A 24,958-nucleotide genomic window follows, 5' to 3' on the forward strand; every position below is an offset into this window, starting at 1 on the left:
GTAAAACAAGTCCTATATCGACATAACCTGAAAGGCTGCTCAGCAAGGAGAAGCCACTACTCCAAAACCACCATTTAAATCCAGACTACAGTTTGCAATTGCACATGGGGACAAAGATCTTACTTTTTGGAGCAATTTTTCTATTCTGATTAAAAAATAATAATAATTGAACGTTTTGGCCATAATGACCAACATTATGTTTGGAGGAAAAAGAGTGAAGCTTGGAAGTCAAAGAACACCATCCCAACCGTGAATCATGAGGGTGGCAGGCAGCATCATGTTGTGGGGTTGCTTTGCTGTAGGAGGGACTGGTGCACTTCACAAAATAGATGACATCATGAGGAAGGAAAATCATGTGGATATATTGAAGCAACATCAAGATATCAGCCAGAAGTTAAAGCTTGGTAGTAAATGGGTCCTCCAAATGGACAATGACCCCAAGCATACCTCCAAACTTGTGGCAAAATGACTTAAGGACAAGTTAAAATAAAGTAGTGATCCTAAATGACCTAAGACAGGGAACGTTTTCTACGATCAGATGTCAGGAATTGTGAAAAAAGAGTTTAAATGTATTTGGCTAAGGTGTGTGTAAACTTCTGACTTCAACTATATATATATATATATATTAACAACATTTTAAAATATATTAAATATAATTTATTAAAAATATACAAAATATAAATAATATAAAAATATATTCAATACACAATAAATATATATAAAAGTTTTGTGTGACTGTCGTTATTCACTGAAAATCTTCCCCACCGTCGTAGCTCTAAAATCTCATTTGCATTCACATATAATCAAATATATCAGGTCACTACACTTCGCACTAGGTTTGACATTAATGATGACAAACACCTTTAGTTTAATGTGGAAAAAACATACATCATATGTGTTTGGATCAACATAAGAGTGAGTACATGATGATATAATGTAATTTTTAGGTGCTCGTGTTGACTACATAGTATAGTCCTATGTATTACCCTTTTACAATCCTTTAGATAATCGAACCTGCATTTGCCCTATAAATGCTAAAGACACTTAGTAGTCCATATCAAGTGTCCTTCATTCTCATTTCACTCTTAAAGAATATATTATCCTTGTCTGTCTGTATGGTGTCAATTTTGACTCATATGTTACTGTTCTCCACAGTATTCTCCAACCATGAGAGCCACCTACCTCTCCATGACTGAAGACCAGATCAGACACTTTGGGGAGGATTTCCGGGCATAGAACTGATCTCCTATCCTCTGTCATGTATACGTTTTCCCTGCTGTGAATCTTTTCACTCTGGGAAAATGGACATACTGAGAACTCTCATGCCAGCATGTGTGTGCACCCTTCTGTGTGTGTGTTACTGTAACTCAGCAGACCACAGTCTGAGAGGAGAACATCTTTCTAAAAACTGCGTGTTTGGGTACTTGCTTGCATGTACAGTATGTGTGTGTTTGTCGATAATTCTGATGGTGCAATGCATCTGTTTCCTCACTACTGACACATACATGTGAGGTGCTGAAATATCCTTTCTGTAATAATCTGTTTTACTTGTACATCTTTCATCCATTAGACTGATGGTCTTCCCTGTTGCCTTTTTAAAATACATACACTGTTCGGTATGGGTAACCACAATGTTTTGTCACAGAAATTGAGCACATTTGTCCTGACCTGAGTACATAACCTTAAAAAAGGTTACCCATTTGTCGTATTAAAGATCATTGCGGACACTGGTTGTATTATGTATTGATATTCTGTCTGTTGGACATTTAGTCCTACTAATTTCATGAGAATTACATGACTGTGCAAAATTATATTATGTGGTTCCTTATCACAGCATTTCCGAGGTGAAATGTGCACTGAGTGGCACTAAAAGTGAGTTAAATATTCTTCCAAACAGATCAAGTTTTAAATCAACAAAGCCTACCTCCCAACCCTAAATCTTAAACCTAAACCTAACACTTAGCCGACACTTTCGGCTAATGTTTTGATTTGCATGCTTTTCAGGACTGGTACCCTGGTACCTTAATCAGTGTCTAAACAAGCTTGTAAATGTAGTTGGTTATGTAATGCAAATGTTAAAATGTATGGTCTTACAAGTCATGCACTATAGTAAAAGTGTTTTGATGTCATAAGATAGCATCGCATGAGGAACAGGGCAGATATTACCTGTTTATGAACTGATGATCTGCCATTTTACTGCTGTTATTTGTGTGAAAGGAAATAAGTATTTGTTGTAGTGCCTCTAGTGTTCATTTCACCAGGAAACTCTTACGATATGTACAACGAGCCACGTAAATATCAGTTTGGAAAAATGTAGGTTTAGTAACCTGTTACTATGAGGCCAAGTTGCACATAGTGTACAGTGTTTCTAGTGCCAGCATCATTAAACTTAAAAGTAGGTGTTTTAGGTACTTTTCTAAGCAACTGATGCTCATGAAAAGGTGTCTTACAATTTCCCAGCTACTGTGCAGTATGAACTTAATAGATATGTCATCATTTTTAAGATGGCTAACTCTACACTTTTTTTTCTCTAATATTAAGCCATTTTTGGCGCCTGAGAATGGAAGCATGTTTTGTGCCTCGTAAAGACCCCATTAAGTCACTTGATAAAGCACAGTTTCATATCCTATTATGACATATTTCCTATTTAAACAGGAACAGTTGCATGGGACATATCAAAGGTCCCTTTTTAAATATTCAGTAGGCTTTAATTTACATCAAAGCTGAGAATCATGATTTGCCTCTTGATATTGTTAGTCAGAGATGGCTAATGGGAGGAACGTGATCATTCTAGAGAGAATTACATTGGACAAACATTTGTATACGAGTCCAAGATGAGTCATTGATATCCTTGATGGTTTGTTCCTGGAAGAAAAAGACTTTAAATTGTTAGTGCTCCTAAAAGTGTCTATTAGCTAAGATGCCATCTATATGCTCCTAAAGTACACATTTAGGAGATGGCATTTTAGCTAATAGACATGGACTAAAATCCACAGAAGTCCTACAAACATGGGGACTTTTTTGTTTCATCGGTAACACTTTACAATAGGTTTCCATTTGTTAACATTAGGTAACAACATTAGTTTATATGACCTAACAATGAACAATACTTATTAAGCATTTATTAATTTTAGTTAATGTTAACTCCAACATACACTAATACATTTAATATCAAAAGTTGTTTTTGTTAACATTAGTTAATGCTCTATGAACTAAAAATGAACAATAGTATTTTTATTTACTAACATTAAAAAAGATAGAAAAAAATATGTAAACAAATATTGATCATTGTTTATTCATGATACCTAATGCATAAATTAATATTAGCGATTGGAAACTTATTGTGAAGTGTTATGGTTTAATTTCTTTATTCACTGAGCAGCCAAGCTGAAAACAGTTATTTGTTTGTAGTGCATTGTGAATATCAGGGATGGGACATGGAGGAAAATGACTTTCTATAATATTTGTTTTATGCATATAGAGGTTTTTGAAGCACAAACAAATCACTAGAGGTTTAAAGTGATGCACTAAAATGTTTGTTGACGTGTGCTCCTTCAATTGTCCTATAAATAATGTATTTCTAAATGGGCTTACCTGCCAATTTTCCCAGCAAGCACAATTGAGGGATCATTTTGTATGGGACTTTAAATGACACAACTTTTTACCAGATCAAGTAGGCAAGCATATTATCCAGAGAGCACACTGAGCCAATACCTTCCAATATTTTGTATTAACCTGACCAGCTGTAAATAACTTGTATGATATTATGTGTTGTTTGTGTGATTTTATTTGCATATCTTTGTTTGCTCCATTCTTGCCACATATCTTGTTTGATGATAAAAGCTACTTGGACAAATAACAGTGTGTCCTGATCTGAGGTTGGATTTGTAGTCAAATTCAAAATGTCTAGATCTGAAATGGGTCCATGGTGGCATCAGTCTGGTGTATTATTGCCTTGTTAGAATGTTTTTATTTCTTCTTTTTTACGGATTTGAATACTTTGGGTGCATGAATAGCACTGTCCTGCTGACACTGTGGTGGTGCTTAATTTCTGTCTCATGTAGAGGAAAGCAATATGGTCAATAATAAAACATTTTGCATTGAATTGAACCAAGAAATTTGTTTTCAGATTACACAATATATTGAGTGTGGAATGGAGAAATCATTAGTGAAATAGACATACTAAACTCTTTCAAAAGTAGGGGAGACTAGGCAAGTTGTCACTTTAACTTCAATTATGTCAATATATGTAAGTACATAAAATGTTGGCTACAAAAAACTAGAGCATTTCCCAACACATGTTGATATTTTGTGCATGGGCACAGTGTTCAATACAAGTTGAGCTCAATCGACAGCATTTGTGGCATAATTTTGATTACCACAAAAATGTATTTTGAATTTGAAAAAAAAAAAAAAGAGCAAAACCAGAGTTCCTCCAGAGAGGAACTTATAATGAAAATGAATGGGGGCTAATTTTTTTTTTTTTACATTTAAAATACTCTTTTTCAAAAGTATAGCCACAAGACAAAGAATATGCATGTAAAAATTATTTAGTGTGATAAAATCACGTACTATCATTTTCTGTGTAAAGTTATAGCCAATTTAACAACTTCGTTACCATGACGATGTAATATCAACAAACCCTAAACGACTGTAAAACAACTTTAGAGCTCAAATAATACATACGTTTTAACAGAAGAATTATGTAAGTGCTTTTATAAAATTATAAGCTTCACATTTATCTGTTTGAACCCTCCAAAAATTGGCCACATTCACATTCTCATTGATCCCATTAACCTCCATCGTAGGTGCCTCACTGAAACCCAGATTTTTTTTTTTTTTAAAGGACCACTAGAAACCAATTTTTTTGGTAATCAACATTAAGCCACAAATGCTGTATTGAAACGGAACATTCCTTTAAAATGAACTTGAGAAATTGGAACGCCCAATATGGAGGATGTAGAAAGTCCCGCCTTACAGGTAAAAGAGCCAATCATCTTTTAGATACAGATATCACCTGTTAGTCATCTCGAAATAGCACATGCGCATTGGCTGGACCAGCCTGAAAAATATGACAAAGTAGGGCAAAGCTTCGGAGACCTCCAAATGGGGGTGGATTCTCCCTTATAGGGTGGGGTTACTCTCCAAAAAAGGGGGTTGCACTATCTCCAAATGGGGGTGTTACTTCCACTCACAGGTTAGGGAAAGGGTTAGTTTTGGGGCTCCCGAGTTGGAGTTTACGCCCCTTTTTTGGAGCTGTTCAGACGTAACGTAAATTTGTCAGGTGCTGGTGCCTTGTTTGTTGTACTTGTATTATTTACATTTTTGCAATTAAAAAAGCAATCATCAGGCAATATGACGTCACCCACGCCGCCGGTGTTGCTAGGATGCGGTACTCCCGCATGTCGTAATTTGTACTATAAATGAACACAGACAACAGCATGTCTTTAGCCTGCTGGCATATTTACTGAACTGAACTGTTTCCATGAGAACACACAGATCATTTTCTACGGCCCCAGGTACGGGGCATACCGAGGGTCATACTACATCTCCCCTTCCCCCAAAGTAGTGATAAAACTTAAATAAATGTTTACACTGGCAGAACTGCCTTAACTGTAGGTCACCTAGTTTGTTGGAAATATTAAACCTGAACCAAAGATATCAGACAGATTAAACCTAAACATAGCACTGTCAATTATGCTTGACTCTAGATGCTGAATATTATGTTACAAAGTCTTTAAGCCACTCGGGGGCTTTCACCTCTCTCCTTAGGTGGGCCCTCTGTATCCTTCCCCCCTCCCCTTCCCCTTCTTCTGGCCCTGCTGCCTGTTCCGTATCCTCCACGGCTGGTGGTGGGGCTTGTGTCTCTGGGAGGGGTCTGAGGTGTGCTTTGTTTCTCCTCACCTCTTCTGAGTCCGTTTCCACTACATATGAGCGGGGAGTGTCTGATTTTCTAATCACTGTGGCCGATTCTTTTGTATTTGTGATCCAGACTCGCTGACCTGCTTTTAGCTCCGGTCTCACAGTAACTTTGTGTCTGTGATTAAAGTCAACTGTCTGTGTGTGTTTCAGTTGTTTGTCCTTGTCTGCAAAGGCCTTCCTGTTTGGCCATTTAGGTTTGAGTTGAACAGGTGAGACTGGCAATGGTGAGCGCAGTCTCCTGCCCATCAGGAGTTCTGCTGGCGATTGTCCGTGATGCAGCGGTGTGACTCTGTAGGCCAACAGAGCCCTGTATGGGTCAGCATTTTTCTTCAATAGGCCCTTGACAGTCTTCACAGCCCTCTCTGCCTCTCCATTGCTCTGTGCAAAGTATGGGCTGCTGGTCACATGTCTGAAATCATAGTCCATGGCAAATGAGGAGAAAGTGCCTGAATAAAACTGAGGGCCATTATCAGTTATTAGTACTTCAGGAACCCCATGTATAGCAAAAATGGATTTAAAACCATTGATAACTCCTGCTGATGTGGTTATTGGGGTTTTAATTACTTCAATGTATCGAGAATAGTAGTCTACTAACAATAAGTAAGAGTCATTTTCCCAATAAAACATATCAGCTCCTACTTTCTGCCAGGGCTGCTGTGGCAGCTCTGAGGGTATCATTGGTTCTGGGTGAAGTGGTTGGTTTTTTGCACACACCTCACACTGGGCCACCATTCTTGTGATTTGAGCGCCCAGTCCCAGCCACCACACTGACTGCTGCGCCCTCAGCCTGCATTTGGTTTTAACATTAAACACTTCTGACACCATGTCGTAATTTGTACTATAAATGAGCACAGACAACAGCATGTCTTTAGCCTGCTGGCATATTTACTGAACTGAACTGTTTCCATGACACCACACAGATCATTTTCTACGGCCCCAGGTACGGGGCATACCGAGGGTCATACTACACCGCAGACCAGTGAAACGCTAAAAACCGTAAATACACCGAAACAACCCGCACACAATCAAGAAATTAAACAACTAAAATGCCTGAATGTTTAAATGTCTGAGGTTTTAAAGAGTTTAATACTAAACGGATGTCTGTCAAATACTGACACTGGCTTTGGAATGTTGCCTACAATTTGTTACTATGTAGAGAACTTGAAAGTCCTCACAACAACAACACAACTTTTGGTTGGTCTACAGCTTACAATGATAGTGTGTCGTTTTCTGTTAAGACCGTATGATGGTGTGCTGCTTTTTGGCCATTTTAATAGTAAATAAAATATGTGTATGTTGATGCAGTTTACATAACTACTGAAGGTTCAGTCTCTTAGTATTTACTGAGCAGACAGTCCAGTGATCAGTGCATTTTATTGGCTTAGTCGTGAGATGACGTACTGTTGAAAAATAATAATAATAAAAAAGCGTTTTCATCATGTTATAGCAACAATTCTTCGTCTATATATTATTATTTTATTATATATTATTTTGTATTTGTTATTTATATCATACATATATTTTGTATTTATTTATTGTTTTCTAATCACTGCAAAATGTAATTCTGGCATCACTTTGATTTTTCAAAAGCAGCCATTTTAGAACATAGACACTTTTTATAGTCTTTGTCTAACCTTAAGCATTCACAGTGGAGATTGTGTACATGTGGACATCCTGCCTGACTCTTCACTGGCTGCCAACTTTATAGAGAGGGACCATGTGATGTAGCCATACGGTGCATCCAGGAAATGTCTGAACATGAAGGGAGACCAGCATTTAAAATAGTAACAAATAACAGCAAGGTTACATTATATGACTGTTTTTTCCCAGCTATTAACACTAAACTTTTCACTCTTGGTCACAGACTCTTGGACCCCATGTTATATTCACATTTGACAATTTTCAGTTTTCAAATCACCCAAAAATGACAAACTTCTCATCATTTACTCACCCTCATGCCATCCCAGTTGAGTAAGACTTTCTATCTTCTCCAGAACACAAGCAACGTTTTGAAGAATATCTCAGCTCTGTGGGTCAATATAATGCAAGTGAATGATGACCAAAACTTTAAAGCCCAAAAAAGCACTTAAAGGCAGCATAAAAGTAATCCATAAGATATATTACACTTCCTAGCGCTTGACCCATGCACAGAGCGCTCAATGGTGCTAAGAAGTGTAATCAAGCTTGAAATCATGATCACCAAGGAGACTGCAGATGTCAAGATTTATTGTGAAAAAAGGGGTTATATTTTGGTGTGTCCTTACCCAAAAATTAATGGATCACTTTAGAAGATGTGGATTGAACCACAAGAATCTTTTCAGAGCTTCAAAGTTTTGGTCACCATCCACTTGCATTGTATGGACTTAGCTGAGATATTCTTCAAAAAATTGTTTGTGTTCAGCATAAGAAAGAAAGTCATGCACATCTTAGATGGCATGAAGGTGAGTAAATGATAGAATTTGTGTCAATCATTGTTGGATTTCATATGAAATTTTCGACCTGTTCTGGTGAATTCAGAGCGCTTTGAATCAGAGTCGCAAGGAATAAACCAAGTGGAGGGAGGTTGGCCCAAAGATCTCAATCCAGAAGATAAGGAAGCGACCATTCACTACAGAAAGAAAGTGGAGAAGGATGAGCACTATCAGAACACATTATGCGGATTGCTGGCACGAGTGCCTACAACCATAACCCATAAATGTTATCGTAGTATTTTCATTCATGATGAAGGTGTTCTTAGCAGATTTCATGAAGTGATTTGGATTCTGACTCATCGTGTCTTCCTCTCCACTTAAGCTCATGTAACACTGTATCAAGCAGAACAATGCTATTGACATATACCAGGAGTATTTTGAATGTGAGGAGATGGTGGAGGAAACAGCCATCAGCTAAGACCATCAATTTCTTCAGGTTAGTAAATTGATATATATTGGCCAGGCCAAATAATCGGCCGATATTTGGTCATTTTGAAATTATCAGCATCAGCCAACAACTGTTTGATTGGTCGATTAAGGACATGGCCTTTTCACCTTGGGTCAATTCCAAAACCGACCAACATTCTAGTATTTGTATATGTTGTTTTGAAGTGTTCTGTTTTTGTAATTGACACAACTCGCTGTTGCCTACTCTTCACTGGAGTTTCAGAGAGCACCTAAAGGCATGAGCTTCGACTCATACATATGGGACATTGGTATACCATAAAGCTTTGATATTCAATAAAACATTCATGTTGGGATATTTATGGCTCTGTATTATATCATACAGCACACTCTTTTTCTTTTGTAAGGACAACAATATTGACATGTTTTTCCTAAATTTGGAAAACCCCAATAAGCCTGAGATGAATCTGAAACCAGTGTCTCCAATTCTTTGTCTGGAGGACAACCCCAAAGACCCTCACATTCTCGTTGGGGTAAGCTACAACAGACAAATCCGTGAGTTTGATCACCTGAGGACCTCTATGGATACAAAATGTATCACCTATTCCAACTACCATAGCTTTTCTTGATCATGAATGGAATAGACTTCCTTCAAAACTCTCATGAACACTTTCAGTGGTGTAATTAGATTGACCTCAATCCCAAGTTTTAGTTCTCAGTATATTAACTGTTAATGGAAAAAAACGTTAATGGAAAACTTATCCTTGTCTGAAAGGCATCTGTTATGTAAGGCAGATTTGGCTCTTTGATTTCCTTTTTTGAGCTCAGACATGCTGAAGGCCTTACAGTCTAATGGTCTAATGGCCAGACTAATGGTCTTTGGCATTGAATGCAATGCTAAAAATAATACATAGTTTAGAATGGTATCTGTAGATGTCTTCAGGTACATTTCTGGTGAGATTCTTAAAACTTTTAGAATAAAGTAATATGCAAATGTATGTGTATTATGCATGACCATCATGTTTCTACCCCCATTTCCAGCTTATTGGGACACTCGGAAAGGCAGCCAGCCAGCCAGTAGAGATGTCCACCATCAAGCACAGCCATAGAGATCCTGTCTACAAAGTAATCTATACGATCCAGTCTAAAATGGGCAATGACACCTTCTCAGCTTCTACAGAGGGTCAGGTTTGTGTGCATTGACACAGCAGTCTAAAAACAAAGAAATAAACTAAATATTTCATAGCACTCATTGAGATGGATCAGAAATGCATGGCCTCACAAAAATGTATAATTAGTCAGTTGGGGGCAAGCACAGATTGTATAGTAAAACGTTTTGGCTCATTAATTGGGATGGGTCTGAATATCCTTGTTTTAATTTTGGGGTCTATTTTAAGTTCTTAAATTTTTCTCATTTTGAAATGAATGAAGTAGACTCTACAGTGTCATACGTCATCATATTTGTTTTAGATAATCACGAGAGCATGCCAGAGAAACGTTTAAAAGGGGTTAAGAAATGCCCTTTTTATTATTTTAATATATTCCTTGAGGTTCACCTATTATGTTAGGAAAGTGTTTTGAACAAAAAATAGTAATATATTTGTAAAACATGATCATTTTACACTCTTGTTCTGACCGTCATTCAGAAACACTCCCAGTTGAGCAGGGACTCAAACTCACCATTCACACATACTATGGACTAATTGCAGAGAACTTCCCATATAAATAAAATATAAAACTCCAGTTATTCATAAATAGTATTTATGATCTTATGAAAAACAGAAAACAAAAATGTGTTGTCCTAACTTTGTAATTCTTTGGATGTAATTCTAGTTTCTGTTACCACACTTTGAAAAGTCTCATTTTATTCCACTAGGTGGCAGAAAGCACTAGAAAAAAAAGATTTTTTTTCTCAATCACATTCCATCACAATATAAAGATCTGAAATGTAGGTGTACATGAAATGTAACACATTTTAGCCCTCACAGATGTGCTCGTCTGTAGTCATTCAGTCTAATTTTCAGTTCAAGCACAATCCTTGTTGTTTTATTGAATATCTTAACCTGGACAAGATTATTTTTTTGGATGCTTTTCCTTCTGGATGGCATATTTTGTTCTGAACATCTAAGATATATCACAGGATTTTTTTTTAAACAATGGCAAATTTTTTTAGAGAACATCTAAACGTAGATATACATTTTTTTGTTTCCTAATTGAGGCTTACAGCAGCAGTTATTAGAGCATAAAGAGATGTTTATATTTGATGTCTTACAGAAATCATATTTCACTTTGTGATTCTTTTGAAAATCTGTAGTATTAGGGCAACAAAGTTAACTGTAAAGTCACTCCTGAGAGTGAGAGCTTTCATTTGATATATGACTTGTCCATTGATATGCTATGTGAAGGACTTTTATTTTTATAGAAATATTTCTACCCCATTACCTCTGCGTAGTGCTAATTTTCAATGATAATGCTTTAAGGCCTTCTTTTGTTATTTGAAGTAGCATAAATACAGAAGAGATTGTTATCTCTAAGATTCTATGATTTTTAATGATACCTCACTTGCCAGACTTATATATATGGAGACTTTAAAGTTTTAAGTGTAAACTTTTTTCGCGATATAGCACTCTATACTCTCCTTTGGACCTGCCGGCGGGTCTATCGAGTTTAAGGATATAACTGTAAACTGCCATGACTAGCTGCGTTTCCACTATTGTGCTAGTGCGAGCCAGGGCTATCAACTGGTCAGCCGGGGCCAATAGCTTTGGACCTCGAGTCATGAGACCAAAATCTATCTGCATTCCCATCATCGGGCCAATAGCCCCTCTGCATTTCCCTAAAACACACTCTTATGCACTGTTCTGGAGCCAGTATCATACACCCCGCCCATTTTTACACGTTAGAGGGAAGCTCAAGCTGAGTTATCAGATTCTAAAGACTAGCTAGGCCTCATAATGTACATGGTGGAGACTGAAGCTGCTGTTTCTTTGCTTATTTTGGTCTTTGCTTTGTGGAAATCGAGACCTGACTCAGTGAATCTCCAACCATTGACCCCGCCTCAATCCACAGCTGGCCTTCTTTGTCCCAAGGAAAAATGTATGGGCCGTTGACATTGAGGAGGCACGATGAAGCCCCAGAAGTGACAATGGTAATGCAGCTGGCCCTGCCATGCACTAGCACGCCCTCATTTGGCCTGATAGTGGAAACGTGGCTGTTGGTTCTCTGCTCTTGTCTGAGCTGGTCTCTCCTTGTCATCTCACTGCTAGGCATTGATCTCGGCACAAAGAGATATGTCTGATGGAACGCAGTCACTCCGGGCAGAGCAGAGAAAACAAGGAGAAAGAGGGAGACGGGGAGGAAAGTGTGGAGGAATTGGTGGCCAGAGCAGAGAGAGAGAGAAGTCGAGAAGAAGAATGAGAGGAACAGGGAGAAAAAGAGAGAAAGGGTCAGGGAATATGAATTGTGCACATCCTCAACAGATGTTTTGCTTACAGTGTTAGGATGTTTATTGGGGGAAATTTGCTAAACAGTTGTGCCCTTTGGTGAGTTTTTTTTTGTATTCACTTACAACGCACAATCCAGTTTAACCAGGTGTTAAATGCGCTGAAATAGCACTGTGCCTTGAGTTTTAAAAATGAAGGCCATGTCTAATACCACATATTTTGGAAAATGAAGGCTTTATGAAACTGAAAACTCAGCTTTCTTTATAAGTAAATTAGGCTTTTTATAGATAGGAAACTAGTGCAATTTGCCTTCCGTCTTAGTGAATTTATCCTTGAGTTTTACACTTAGTATTCTGATGTTTTAGCAATCTTTAACTGCTATACTTCTCAGGTTTGACATTAATTGATTCTGAAAACCTGGTTTCAGTCAGCATTAAAGATGCTTGTGCGCGTATATGTGTGTTTAGATGGCTGTTGTCATGTGTGCTTTTAAGAACAGCCTGTCAAAGAGAATTGCCCCCCTTTGTGGAGCTTTAACAAATTGGACCCCATGATAGGACTGTTGCTGCAATAAGATAAGGGTCCCGAGCTCAATATATAGCCCTAAGAGCTGGTATGAAAGTGTTCTATTGTCAAAGACAAAGAAACAAATATCAGTAAAGTCTACTTTGTTTGTACCCAGAATGGTTTATGTTCATTTATGATTGGTTAGGAGCCATTATTTGAGGCCGCATGACTATCAGCATGGGTGATGGCATTAATGGCTTTGGTCCTATCAAGTGGCTAGGTTATTTTGAATTAAAGAGGGGTTATAATTAGGGTTGCTTTTAACACACATTCCGCCAGATCAATTTGTCAGTCTGTGCCATAAACATTGGATTCTTTCTAAGATTATTTGTTGTTTCTTGTCACCTGTAGGAAAAAGAGTGTGTGAAGAGAAAGATTTCCAAGAGGAGCATGAAACTAATGACATCACATCCTTTACAAGAAGAGAAATTGCACTGTAGATTGCCAACACAGCTGCTGTCATGCTTAAAGTCAACATGAAATGTTTGCAAATAGTTTTACTTCCTTATTATGAAGTATTAAAGAATGAATGTTTTACTCTCAGGCAGGACTTGATTTTATCCATCAGGAATTGATTGTGTTGTGCCGATTGTAGGGGAGGGGTTAAAAAAGTCCTATCAGATGCTGAGCAAGTTATTACACTCTGATGAAAGATTATGAAGATAAACTATTAATTTATTTTCTTAAATAACAATATGACTGTGACGGTGCAATAAGGTAAATGGTGTAATTTTGATTTTATGTTGACTTTAAGAAATGAATGGAACTGCAGATATGTTTTCCATATGTTAGGCAACATAATGTAGACTTTAATACAAAAAAAAAAAATACATTTAGCATTTTTATTTCATTTTTTCTGGACTTTCACTCATATTTCATATATGCTCTTTACTGGAAAATTATATTATAATAAGTTTATTAAATGCTACTATATGCCACATCAATGCTTCAATCACTGACGTGACACAAATTTTTGTGCGTTTTTTAAATTTGTATTATTATTATTATTATTATTATTTTAAAACTTTAAGTAGTTTGGCATAATCTTTTAACATGATATATATATATATATATATATACAAACTGACTTTGATTTTTTAACCAACATCAGTCCTGATCATAAATACCAAATATTCATACGTTTTCAGGATTTTAATCCTTTATATGCCCGTTTGTTTACATAACGCCACTTTTGTTTCACACACACACACACACACACACACACACACACACACACACACACACACACACACACACACACACACACACACACACGCACGCACACACACACACATTTCTCAATACACACATAAAAACACACTCTGACATCCATACCAACACATCCACACAATTTTAGCTGCATCATTTAATCAATTGCCCTGCAGTGTTCTATAATACAGCAAACAGAAAATAGGAAAAAGGCATGTATTTGCTCCATAGGCTAAACAAGAGAAAAATGGTGCAATGGTGGAAAATATGAAAAAAATTACATTTTGAAATCAGGGCTCCAGAATGAAAGCATGATATCATAGAATTCATGGTTTTATGCTTTAATGGCACTGTGATCAAATATTACAGTTTTAATGGGTTTCAATGGGGGTATTTTTGTCCTTAAGGTCCTGAGTGTAACTATTTTCAGTACACAGTGTATTATAGATGTATTATAGGAACTGAGGTTGAAATATCAAAATTCCACCAAACATACACACCTTTGGCAAAATGTATGCCGTTGGCATTAACAAAAATGCCTGTAAGGTCGCTCAAAGGTTAACCATAGGTTTTTTTCTTATTATTTAAAATAATGATTAAGATGTGTACACTCACATGTATTCAAGGCATAAAGAAAATATGTTTATACATTTTAATTGGCTAGACGATCTGGTGTTTAAATGTAAACCATTTATTTATTGTAATTTTAATTTATTATAAAAATACTTATTTTTTATAATTTAAATTATTATAGTCTTTAAATAAATATAAATATTACATCCAAATGTTTTATGATGACGTGAGTCAGACTCAGAACTCTGTGGAGACGTCATATCAAAGCTGCAGAACAAGGCTTAACCAGCAGGTGTCACTGTTAACCCCAGTCCATTGAGTGTCACTGAGTGTGACAGTCTCTTCCCACCTGGATGTGAAGCATCAGCCGACGTAAATGACGCTTCTCAGTGCGCACTTCACTTTTGCTGATCTCTAGGGATATCAGAAACACAACAACACACACACACATACACTCACACACGCTCGCAGGTTTACTGTGGGCGGAGAGAAACTCACGTCGTGCTCAGACATGGACCTGACTCTACGGGCTTAGAGATCGTGTTTTGATCGCACAGTGTGTTTCTAATATTAGAGAGTGCAGGTGAATTTAGCGCCTTCTGCGTCGCGGCTGTCACGGATGCGTCGCGTTTTGTTTCACAAATCATGATAGCATCACGTATGTTGTGCATTCTTCATGAAACGCGCATGTTTTAGTTCACAAATAACCTTTGAAAGGTCCCGCAAAACATTACGATGAAGGACACAGGAGAATCAAAGGACCATCAGCTGACTGTAAGTCGAGTGAATTATTATTATTCTCTTAAAACTCTCTCACTATCATGTCTGCATGAACTTTGTTAACCTATTAGAATGTATAGACTTCAGCCCATATCTGTTAAATATGCATAGCCTATATTATTTACCTTCGTATGCAACTGTATAACTTTTTAGACTATTTTCAAATATATAGTTTATTTATTATATGCATTTAAATGCACTTGTGTTATTAGAGTTTATAGACTGTATTGAGACAATAACTATACATTTATGTGTGTTGTCAAACACACAAAGCCTATACATTATTTACATACTAATGCACCTATGCTACTCTGTCTAGCTATAAAGTGTATGTATGTGTAATACAGTGTGTATATATACACTACTGGTCAAACGTTTTGAAACACTTATTCATCCTTTATATATATATAATATATATATATATATATATATATATATATATATATATATATATATATATATATATATATATATATATATATTATATATTTCACATTTTAGAATAATAGTAAAGTCGTCAAAACTATGGAATAACATAAATGGAACTATGGGAATTATGTTGTTACTAAACAAAATCCAAAATAAATAAAAACTTTGTTATATTTTAGCACCCTTTGCCTAGAATTTGCAGACATGTACTCTTGACATTTTCTCTATATGTTGGCACAATTATATTTTTGTCTACTAAAATTTATTTCAAACATTTAAGCATATGCCTTCTGATCAAAATATTTTTAAGATCATGAGAAAAATTTCAGTCAAGTGTTTCAAAAGATTTGACCGGTAGTGTGTGTGTGTGTGTGTGTGTGTGTACACACTAGCAGCCAAAATTTATGAATAATTTACAGATTTTGCTTGAAAGAAAATGGTACTTTTATTCAAAATATCACAATGTATAGTCAGGACATTATTAACGTGAAAATTACTATTACAAATTTAAAAAAGAAAAACGTTCAGAACTGCTTAAACTTCGTCTGAGTTCTCATCAAAAAATCCTCCACGTCAGCAATGACAGCTTTGCAGATCCTTGGCATTCAAGCTGGCAGTGTGTCCAGATACTCCTTTGTCCAGATGCACCTTACAGTCTAGCTGATCCCACAAAAGCTCAATGGGGTTAAGATCCATAACACTCTTTTCCAATTACCTTTTGTCCAATGTCTGTGTTTCTTTGCCCACTCTAACCTTCTTTTTGTTTTCAGTTTCAAAAGTGGCTTTTTCTTTGAAATTCTTCCCATAAGACCTGCACCCCTGAGTCTTCTCTTTACCGTTGTACATGAAACTGGTGTTGAGCGGGTAGAATTCAATGAAGCTATCAGCTGAGGACATTTGAGGCGTCTATTTCTCAAACTACAGACTCTGATGTTCTTATCCTCTTGTTTAGTTGTACATCTGGCCTTCCACATCTCTTTCTGTCCTTGTTAGAGCCAGTTGGCCTTTGTCTTTGAAGACTTTAGTTTACACCTTTGTATGAAATCTTAAGTGTTTGGCAATTTCAAGCATCGTATAGCCTTCATTCCTCAAAACAATGATTGACTGATGAGTTTCTTGAGAAAACTGTTTCATTTTTGCCATTTCTGACCTAATGGTCTATTGCATACTGTGGCAAATCAAAAACAAAGACAATGTCAAGCTTCATTTAACGAACCAAACAGCTTTCAACTGTGTTTGATGTGGAGTGATGGCTGCTGGAAATGGGACCTGTCTAGATTTGATCAAAATTACTTTTTTTTTTAAATAGTGATTATACGGTTATTTACATCAGTAATATCCTGACTATATTTTGTGATCAATTGAATGCCGCTTTGGTGAATTAAAGTACCAATTTCCTTTCAAAACAGCTAAATCTGTACATTATTCCAAACTTTTGGCTGCTAGTGTATGTGTATGTATATATATATATATATATACTGTACACCAATCAGCCACAAGATTAAAACCACCTGCCTAATATTGTGTAGGTCCCTCTCGTGGCGGCCAAAACAGCATCAACACGCATCTGAGAATAGCATTCTGGGATGATGTCCATTTTACAACAATTGTAAAGACTGGTTATCTGAGTTACCATAGACTTTGTCAGTTTGCACCAATCTGACCAGTCTCTGTTGATCTCGCTCATCAACAAGGCATTTCCATCCACAGAACTGCCGCTCACTGGATGTTTCTTTATTTTTGGCACCATTCGGACTAAATTCTAGAGACTGTTGTGCTTGAAAATTCCAGGAGATCAGAAGTCACAGAAATACTCAAACCAGAATTCTGGCACCAACAATCATCAATGCGATTATCTAATCAGCCAATCATGTGGCAGCAGTGCAGTGCGTAACATCAGGCCGATACAGGTCAGGAGCTTCAGTTAATGATCACATCAACCATCAGAATGGGGAAAAATCTCATTGATTTGAACCGTGGCTTGAATGTTGGCGCCAGACAGGCTAGTGTGAGTATTTCTGTAACTCCTGACAACATGTATATAATGCCAATATTACTTATGTATAGTGCAATGCAAGTCATGGTTTAAAATTATTAAAGTGTTAAGTAAGTGTTAATGGTCAGTGTTTAAACATAGATTTTGTATGAATTGTTGGCTTTTGTTGGCAATTGAAGGTCTATGTATTCCATTTCAAGTGTGTAGTCCATCAATAGACTGAGGTGATGCAGGCAGAGATCAGTGAGGTGCATCACAGTTCAACCTGGCCGGTAATTTCGTTGAGGTTCGGTGTGGTCCATCTTAAGTCCAAGGTTCAGACAATGGCACATGAAGTATCCCATGTCTTATGGTTGGAGTTGGCATCAGTTCATCCTCTGAAGTCTATAATAATAGACTGAAGTGATGAGAGGTCAACAGAGAATGGCCAGACCAGTTTGAACTGACAAAGTCTACAGTAACTCGGATAACCGTTCTGTACAATTGTGGTGAGAAGAATATCATCCCAGAATGCTATTCTGAGATGCAGGTTGGCACTGTTTCTGCGGCACGAGTAGGACCTACACAATATCGGGCAGTTCGTTTTAATGTTGTGTCCGATCGGTTTATATATATATATATATATATATATATATATATATATATATATATATATATACAGGGTCAGACTGGGAAGAGAAATCAGCCCTTGGTTTTACATAGAAACCGGCCAAAAGTTGTTAAGCGGTGGGTGGTAGTGGGTTGTCCCTGTCCTTTCGGTGCAGACCGTTCGGCATAACGCGGCGGCCCGTTTCAGCTTATCGCCAACCGTTTGGCCCCGTTTCATGGCTGGCCCACCAGGAAAAGTCCCAGTTCTCCCTATGGCCAGTCTCCCCTATATATATATATATATATATATATATATATATATATATATATATATATATATATACATCAATTCCATATAGAATGCAGACTAATACATATATATTAGTCTGCATTCTATATGGCATTGTGTTATAGTTTTTAGCCTGTGTTCAGCATAAATTGTACATATATGTATTTTAATATAGTTTATATATTATCTGCATTCAATGTGCTCTTTTGTTATAAGAGTTATAGACTGAATTCAACCATAAACTGTACATGGAGTACACACAATCACAATGCACATAATCCAACATTTATAGTCAAAATACTATCTACATTCTGAAACGTTTTGTGTGTATAAATGTATTTACAGAATGTGTTCAGCTAAGTTGTCTGCTGTATATATCTATAATCTAAAATCTATACCAATTTTGCTGTGTATATGCTATAATATATGTTATATATGCTAATATAGCATATATTATCTATTTAATATATATATATGATCAGCCGGTAAAAGTATATACCTATTTATTGGTATAGCTATATATATATATTATTTTTTTATGTTATTTTACTGAGCTAGTGACTAGTAATGTTGTCTGTTGTAAATCTACATTTTATTCCCAGAGAGACTGTCTATTTAAAACCCCAGGACATATTTCAGTCTGACAGGCTACACTTGTTATATTTAGATTCTTGTGGAGCTTAATACTGGTTTCTACTGATCTTTTGCCCCCCTCTGAATAATTCACCGGGGCAGTTTAAGTTCTCTTTCTCTTCTTTCACTGTAAGACATTATTCAAGTGCTTAAGGTAGTTTAAATGTGGGACAGTGATGTAACTTTTCGAGGCTGTATTTTGTATAATAATAATAATAATAATAATAATAATAATAATAAAGCAAGATATTGCTGAATGAACATCCAACAAGGCAGAGAAATCAACTTTGGGGTACATTTTTTCACAAGAGTATTCATCAGGGGTCGGCAATCTTTTTGACATGGAGTGCTATTTGGAGTCCACTTGTGAAAATGTTTCTATTTTGCATTTTTCTATTTTAATTGTTTATTTTTTATTTCAAATGATATAATCAGCATAACAATTTGAGTGAATTTTTTTTGCAAAACCCGCATGTGAAAGATCTTGCATGTGAATTTTCACAAAGCATCTTTTGAAAGCGCTTTAATGAAAGAAAACCTGTACTTTTGTACATAATGAGTTAATACAGTTAATGTCACAAATGTTCTTATTTGATTACTGATCACATTGTGTGGAATCTTAAATATTTGTTATATTATGTCATACATTTTTCAAGCACGCAAGCAACAGCGAAGTGGCGGGCCGTGCATTTAAAGTTTAGGCCTTCAGTGTTATTCATGCCATTAAGAAAACACAGTTTCACAATTAATAAGACACCCTATGCCTTTGGGCATCATACTTTATGTCATGGCTAACTAGTAATACCAATTGATATTTTAAAAACATGTCCAACATTAGCAACCCAACTGATCAAGAATACTGCAGCGCTAGCATTTGTGCTTCAGGTGTACGATTATCAAAAGAGATTATAATGTTTTATACCCCTGTTTCTGCAGGCGTTTATTAAAAAAGCTTTAATATCATGTAATGTGGTAACAAACTAATTTATCGATATTACTTAATAAATTGAATGTTTATCACTTACTTTGTATATCTCCTTGAGTGTCAACATGTTTGTCTTTTTAACCTTAGTCGTATTCAAAGTGCTTTACACTGTGTCTCATTCACCCATTCACACACCAATAACAGCAGAGCTGCCATGCAAGGTGCTAGCCTGCAATTGGGAGCAACTTGGGGTTCAGTGTCTTGCCCAAGGACACTTGGGCATGTGGAGTCATGTGGGCTGGGAATTGAACCACCAACCCTGCGATTAGTGGCCAACCCATTGATTAAAAATAATCCACACGACTCCAGTCGACAAATAAAGTTGTTCTGAACACAAACGATTGATTATTTTTAGAAACAAAACAATACTTATATACTTTTGAACTACAAATGTTTGCTTCCATACATCTCTGTGACGTGCGCTCATGAGAGGGATGATGAAAGCTTGTTGGAAGTTCACGCATGGAGGAGGCGGCAGAAAGCGTGTCATTGTTTACAAGAGAAGAAGCGCTGTACAAAAGTTGAATTGTCTTTGCTGTAGATTTGGGGATGTAATGCTGGGGATTGTCCCTGTAATAAGGGCACTGTAAGTCGCTTTGGATAAAAGCGTCTGCCAAATGCATAAATGTAAATGTAAGTCTCACACAAAGGACTCTAGTTTGACCGTGCTGCTCTCATGCAGTGTTTATTCACCTGTCTGTATTTGCTCTTGATCTTAGTCGATATCTGTTTAGTGTTTACCCTGTTGTTTTGCCCGTTATCTCTTCTTCAGTTTGTGAAGCTTCTCTTCTGTGTGATATCACCTGTACCATTGATCTCACTGGTAAATCCTGTAAATCTCAGAAAACGCTCTCGTACTTGGTTTCACTAACTGCAACTTGCAGCTTGAATTCTGAAGTCGTGTGGATTATTTTGATGCACACTAAATATGCATTTTGGACCGTCAAAAAAATGGAGTACAATCACTTGCCTTGTTTAAAGGAGGCCTGAAATGAAACCCTAAAAATCTTACATTTTGTTTTGATGAAGAAAGAAACTGACCTCTCTCATCAACAAGGTATTTTTCTTTGCAGAATTGCCACTTACTGGACGTTTCTTGTTTTTGGCACCATTCTGAGTAAACTTTAGAGACTGTTGTGTGTGAAAATCTCAGGAGATCGGCAGTTACATAAATACTCAAAGTAACCCATCTGGCACCAACAATCATGCCACGGTCGAAATCACTGAGATCACATTTATTTCCCCATTCTGATGATTGATGTGAAAATTAACTGAAGCCTCTGACTCGTATCTGCCTGATTTTATGCATCGCACTGCTGCCACACGATTGTCTGATTAGATAATTGCATGAAGAAGTAGGTGTACAGGTGTTCCTAATGAAGTGCTGTGTATGAGTGTATATGGTTTTCTTTCTAAATTAAGTTCTGAGAATTGGTCTGGTGAAGGTTGCCACTTTATACAGTGGCCCTATAAAGTATGTAGACTTTTAATCCACTCTTAAGATTGTATGAATGTAGTTGCACTAGATAACAAAATATCAAACCATGTACCATTTTCAAACAAATAATGCTACAACTAAAATTAATTTTCTTTTGTTACTTTTAATCTAATACTTGTAATCAACAGGTCACAATGTCATTTTTCTTGGTTATATGAATTCAGAAAAGAAATGCCACTTAGTTTGATATGTTGCTATCGAATGTTATGACATGCATTTTAAAGTGTGTCTTAAGTGTCCAGATGCTTTTTGGGGCATTGTATTACCTTTTTCAGCTGATTTCATCCTTGCCACAGTTGCTGTTTGCTTGCTCGATAGGAGCGTTAAGGCAATATTTCCTGCAAAGCTGCTTTAAAATGTTATGCATTGTGAAAATGACTATACAAATAAAACTGACTAGATTTGACTTTTCCAGGTGGCCCTGCGGGTTCGCCCTTTGAGTGATGCTGAACTGGAGGAAGGAGCCGCTATAATAGCCCACAAAGTGGATGACCAGGTCAGAGGAGCCAGCTATATCACTTATAGTGTGTGTGTGTGTGTGTGTGTGTGTGTGTGTGTGTGTGGCATAGAGAGATGGAGATGGAGAAAATACCTTTTAGTCTAGGTATTCAGCACCCACTCTGTGCCTGTGTACAAATTGTGTACGCACAGTGTTTCTTATACTGTATTTGTTTTAACAATCTGTATTGAGCGCATTTTGTGTACTTATACTAGATTTAGTTTGTGTTATATGAGTGTAGATTGCATTTACATCCATCTGGTGGATCCGTGTTTTTTCAGTGTGAGGGCCAGGCAGGTGACTCAGCTCTCATCTATAGCCATTTTAAATCAGCCAAGCTCTGAATAAAGCATTCCTTCATTAAGTCCAGTGCTCACAATATACTGAGAGGAATGCTTAAGCTGTTAACTGGTTTGTGTACTTTTATTTATCAGATCTTCCTGGAAACCATGTCATGTTTACAAGGTACTGGACTGATACAATAAGCACTTTTGAGGAAAAACGAATTACTAGATTTGCCAAAGTTTGCTGGGTTAGTGGCATCAAGTCTTTGAAATATATTAGCTGTTTTGTTTGAGGCACTTAGAAGTAAATTATCTATGTATCCTCAAGCAGAAATTGTAAATGTAGCGCTGTTTTCAGAGATATTCTGTTCTATCTGGAAGACTCGCAGATTTGAGTAAAGTTTTAATTACATTTATTTTATGAATATAAAAGAGTTATGTAATGTCTCTCTTTGGCATAAGCCCCATCTAGCGGTCTGAAGTTGTACTCTGAACCAGGAGGCATGGGCGAGGAGCCTACCCCTGTGCAGGACGGGACTCAACTGGTGATGGTGGGCTGGTGGAGGTTGATGTTTTAGCACACTGAATCTGCAATGTGATAGTTTGCGATCAGACTTATAAAGAAATGGCCTATCTGTCACTCACTCGAAGTTGTGTCGATGTAGTGACACTAGGGGTCGAACTTGGGAGCCTCAAACAGCTCTGATATTTCAGAAAAGGCCAATGAGAATTGGCGAGTGAAATTTGCATGCCACTCCCCCGGACATATGGGTATAAAAGGAGTGCAACCACTCATTCAGATTTGTTCTTCAGAGCCGAGCACTGTAGAGTGTATCCAATTGTGTTCCATTCACCTCTGTCAAACATGTAAAACGGCTGGATATACGGCGCATTACAGTGGGTTCTCCCTTTCTCGCACAGTTAAGTGCAGAGAACGCCCCTGGGTGCTTCAGCAGCCACACTTAAGAGAATAAAGTGTCTATTTTCTCTAAAAGAGTAGTGCTGATGGAAAGCGTCTTTTTCAAGATTCCGTTTATGCTCAGTTCCTAAATGCGGTCGTTATCTCTCCGCCTCTGATGGCCACAATCGCTGTCTCACGTGTTTGGTATATAGGCACGCTGAGACAGCGTTTGTGAATGGTTCATGTTTTCATTGCGAGAACATGACCATGGCAACATTGTGGTCACGGCTTTCTTTCTTTAGAGAGCGGGAAATTAAGGTCATGGTGTGGGCTCTCGGGCTGGCGATGTCCACCATGGTGGTCCAGGAGCACCACCTGTAGCTCAACCTTCCACTGATGAGGACTTTGCACAGCAGTTCTCAACAGTCAAGAATCAGACAGAGGCCATCCAGCACATCCTGCCTCGGCATGATTCTTCCTACAGGCCGCCGAGATTCCACACCCCAAATGCTCGTCTCCGAGGATGTCCACCTCGGCAGCAACACCGGCTCCGCCACAGCCAGATCCAACCGCTCGGCACCAGCACATAGCCCCCCCCACAGGAAGCTGACACCCTCCGTCCCTCGGTCAGGTGGCAAGAACCCCAGGAAAGCTTCGAAGCATCCCTGAGACCCAGGGGTGAGGAAACCCGCTGCAAGCCAGTAGGTGGTACACAGACCACTCCATCATGCCCAAGGGGCTGCTGCACCCCCATTTAATAAAAAAAGAGCGGTTTCCTCATTCTCAGGGTCACACACTCGGTACCTACAGCTGTCGTTGTCATGGCAGCCGTTCATCAAACACTCGAAGCAGGGGCGCTGCGGATGCGTGTCTTGAAGCCATTTAAGGCAGAGCCGGGGGAGGCTCGACGAGAGCTGGCAGCAACTTGGAACAAACCTCCATGATTGGGAGCACTGGCAGAGACTGGGTAACGACCTCCATGGTTGTCCATGGCAGGCTTGGAACAAGGAGCCGTGGAAAGCTTGGACGAGGAAGCAGAAGATGCAGGTTTTGGCCTGGGGTTCCCACCATAATCCACTGTGTAAAGGGATCTGCAAAGTTCCAGAGCCTTCTCGACATATTCGCAGAGTGTCCAGTGAGGATAAGCCGGAGGCATCTGTTCCTTCAGTGCACTATTCAGACTGGTCCGGAAGAAAACCACCATAGAGTGGTCAGGATAGTGCACTAAATTAGCTAGCTCTAAAAACTCACGGACATGATCCTCAACTGGATGGTCCCCTTGGTTAAGTAGAATCCTGACAGTCACTAGATCCATTTTTGGTCAGTCTATCTGTAACAAGGAAGACGAGGAATGAGAATCTAATTGCAGCTTTTAATGAAACAAAAGATCAACATATTTACTCTATAATATAATGAAACAAAAACACAGGGAAACAAGCACAGAACATAACAACACATGTGAAGACTGACAAAGAAACCAGGGTAA

The 24,958-nt window shown here is 37.7% G+C and overlaps 2 protein-coding genes and 1 pseudogene across 5 annotated transcripts in view; all 3 read left to right on the top strand.

The window, feature by feature from the left end:
- LOC127626651 (protein tweety homolog 2-like) overlaps window positions 1-4,102 on the top strand; it is an 82,242-nt gene extending 78,140 nt beyond the window's left edge. For all 4 annotated transcript variants that reach the window (XM_052102626.1, XM_052102628.1, XM_052102627.1 and 1 more), the window contains one exon: window positions 1,156-4,102. In XM_052102626.1, coding sequence (XP_051958586.1) covers window positions 1,156-1,236 — 81 coding nt within the window. In that variant the 3' untranslated portion in view covers window positions 1,237-4,102. The remainder of the gene's footprint in view (window positions 1-1,155) is intronic.
- A 3,212-nt stretch (window positions 4,103-7,314) lies between these two features.
- Window positions 7,315-11,927, top strand: LOC127626707 (dynein axonemal intermediate chain 2-like; annotated as a pseudogene).
- A 3,130-nt stretch (window positions 11,928-15,057) lies between these two features.
- kif19 (kinesin family member 19) overlaps window positions 15,058-24,958 on the top strand; it is a 62,308-nt gene continuing 52,407 nt past the window's right edge. The window contains exons 1-2 of the mRNA XM_052103095.1: window positions 15,058-15,364; window positions 22,204-22,284. Of these exons, the coding sequence (XP_051959055.1) occupies window positions 15,326-15,364; window positions 22,204-22,284 (120 nt within the window). The 5' untranslated portion in view covers window positions 15,058-15,325. The remainder of the gene's footprint in view (window positions 15,365-22,203; window positions 22,285-24,958) is intronic.

Source organism: Xyrauchen texanus, chromosome 33 (genome assembly GCF_025860055.1).
Source record: "Xyrauchen texanus isolate HMW12.3.18 chromosome 33, RBS_HiC_50CHRs, whole genome shotgun sequence".
In the NCBI taxonomy this organism is placed as follows: domain Eukaryota; kingdom Metazoa; phylum Chordata; class Actinopteri; order Cypriniformes; family Catostomidae; genus Xyrauchen; species Xyrauchen texanus.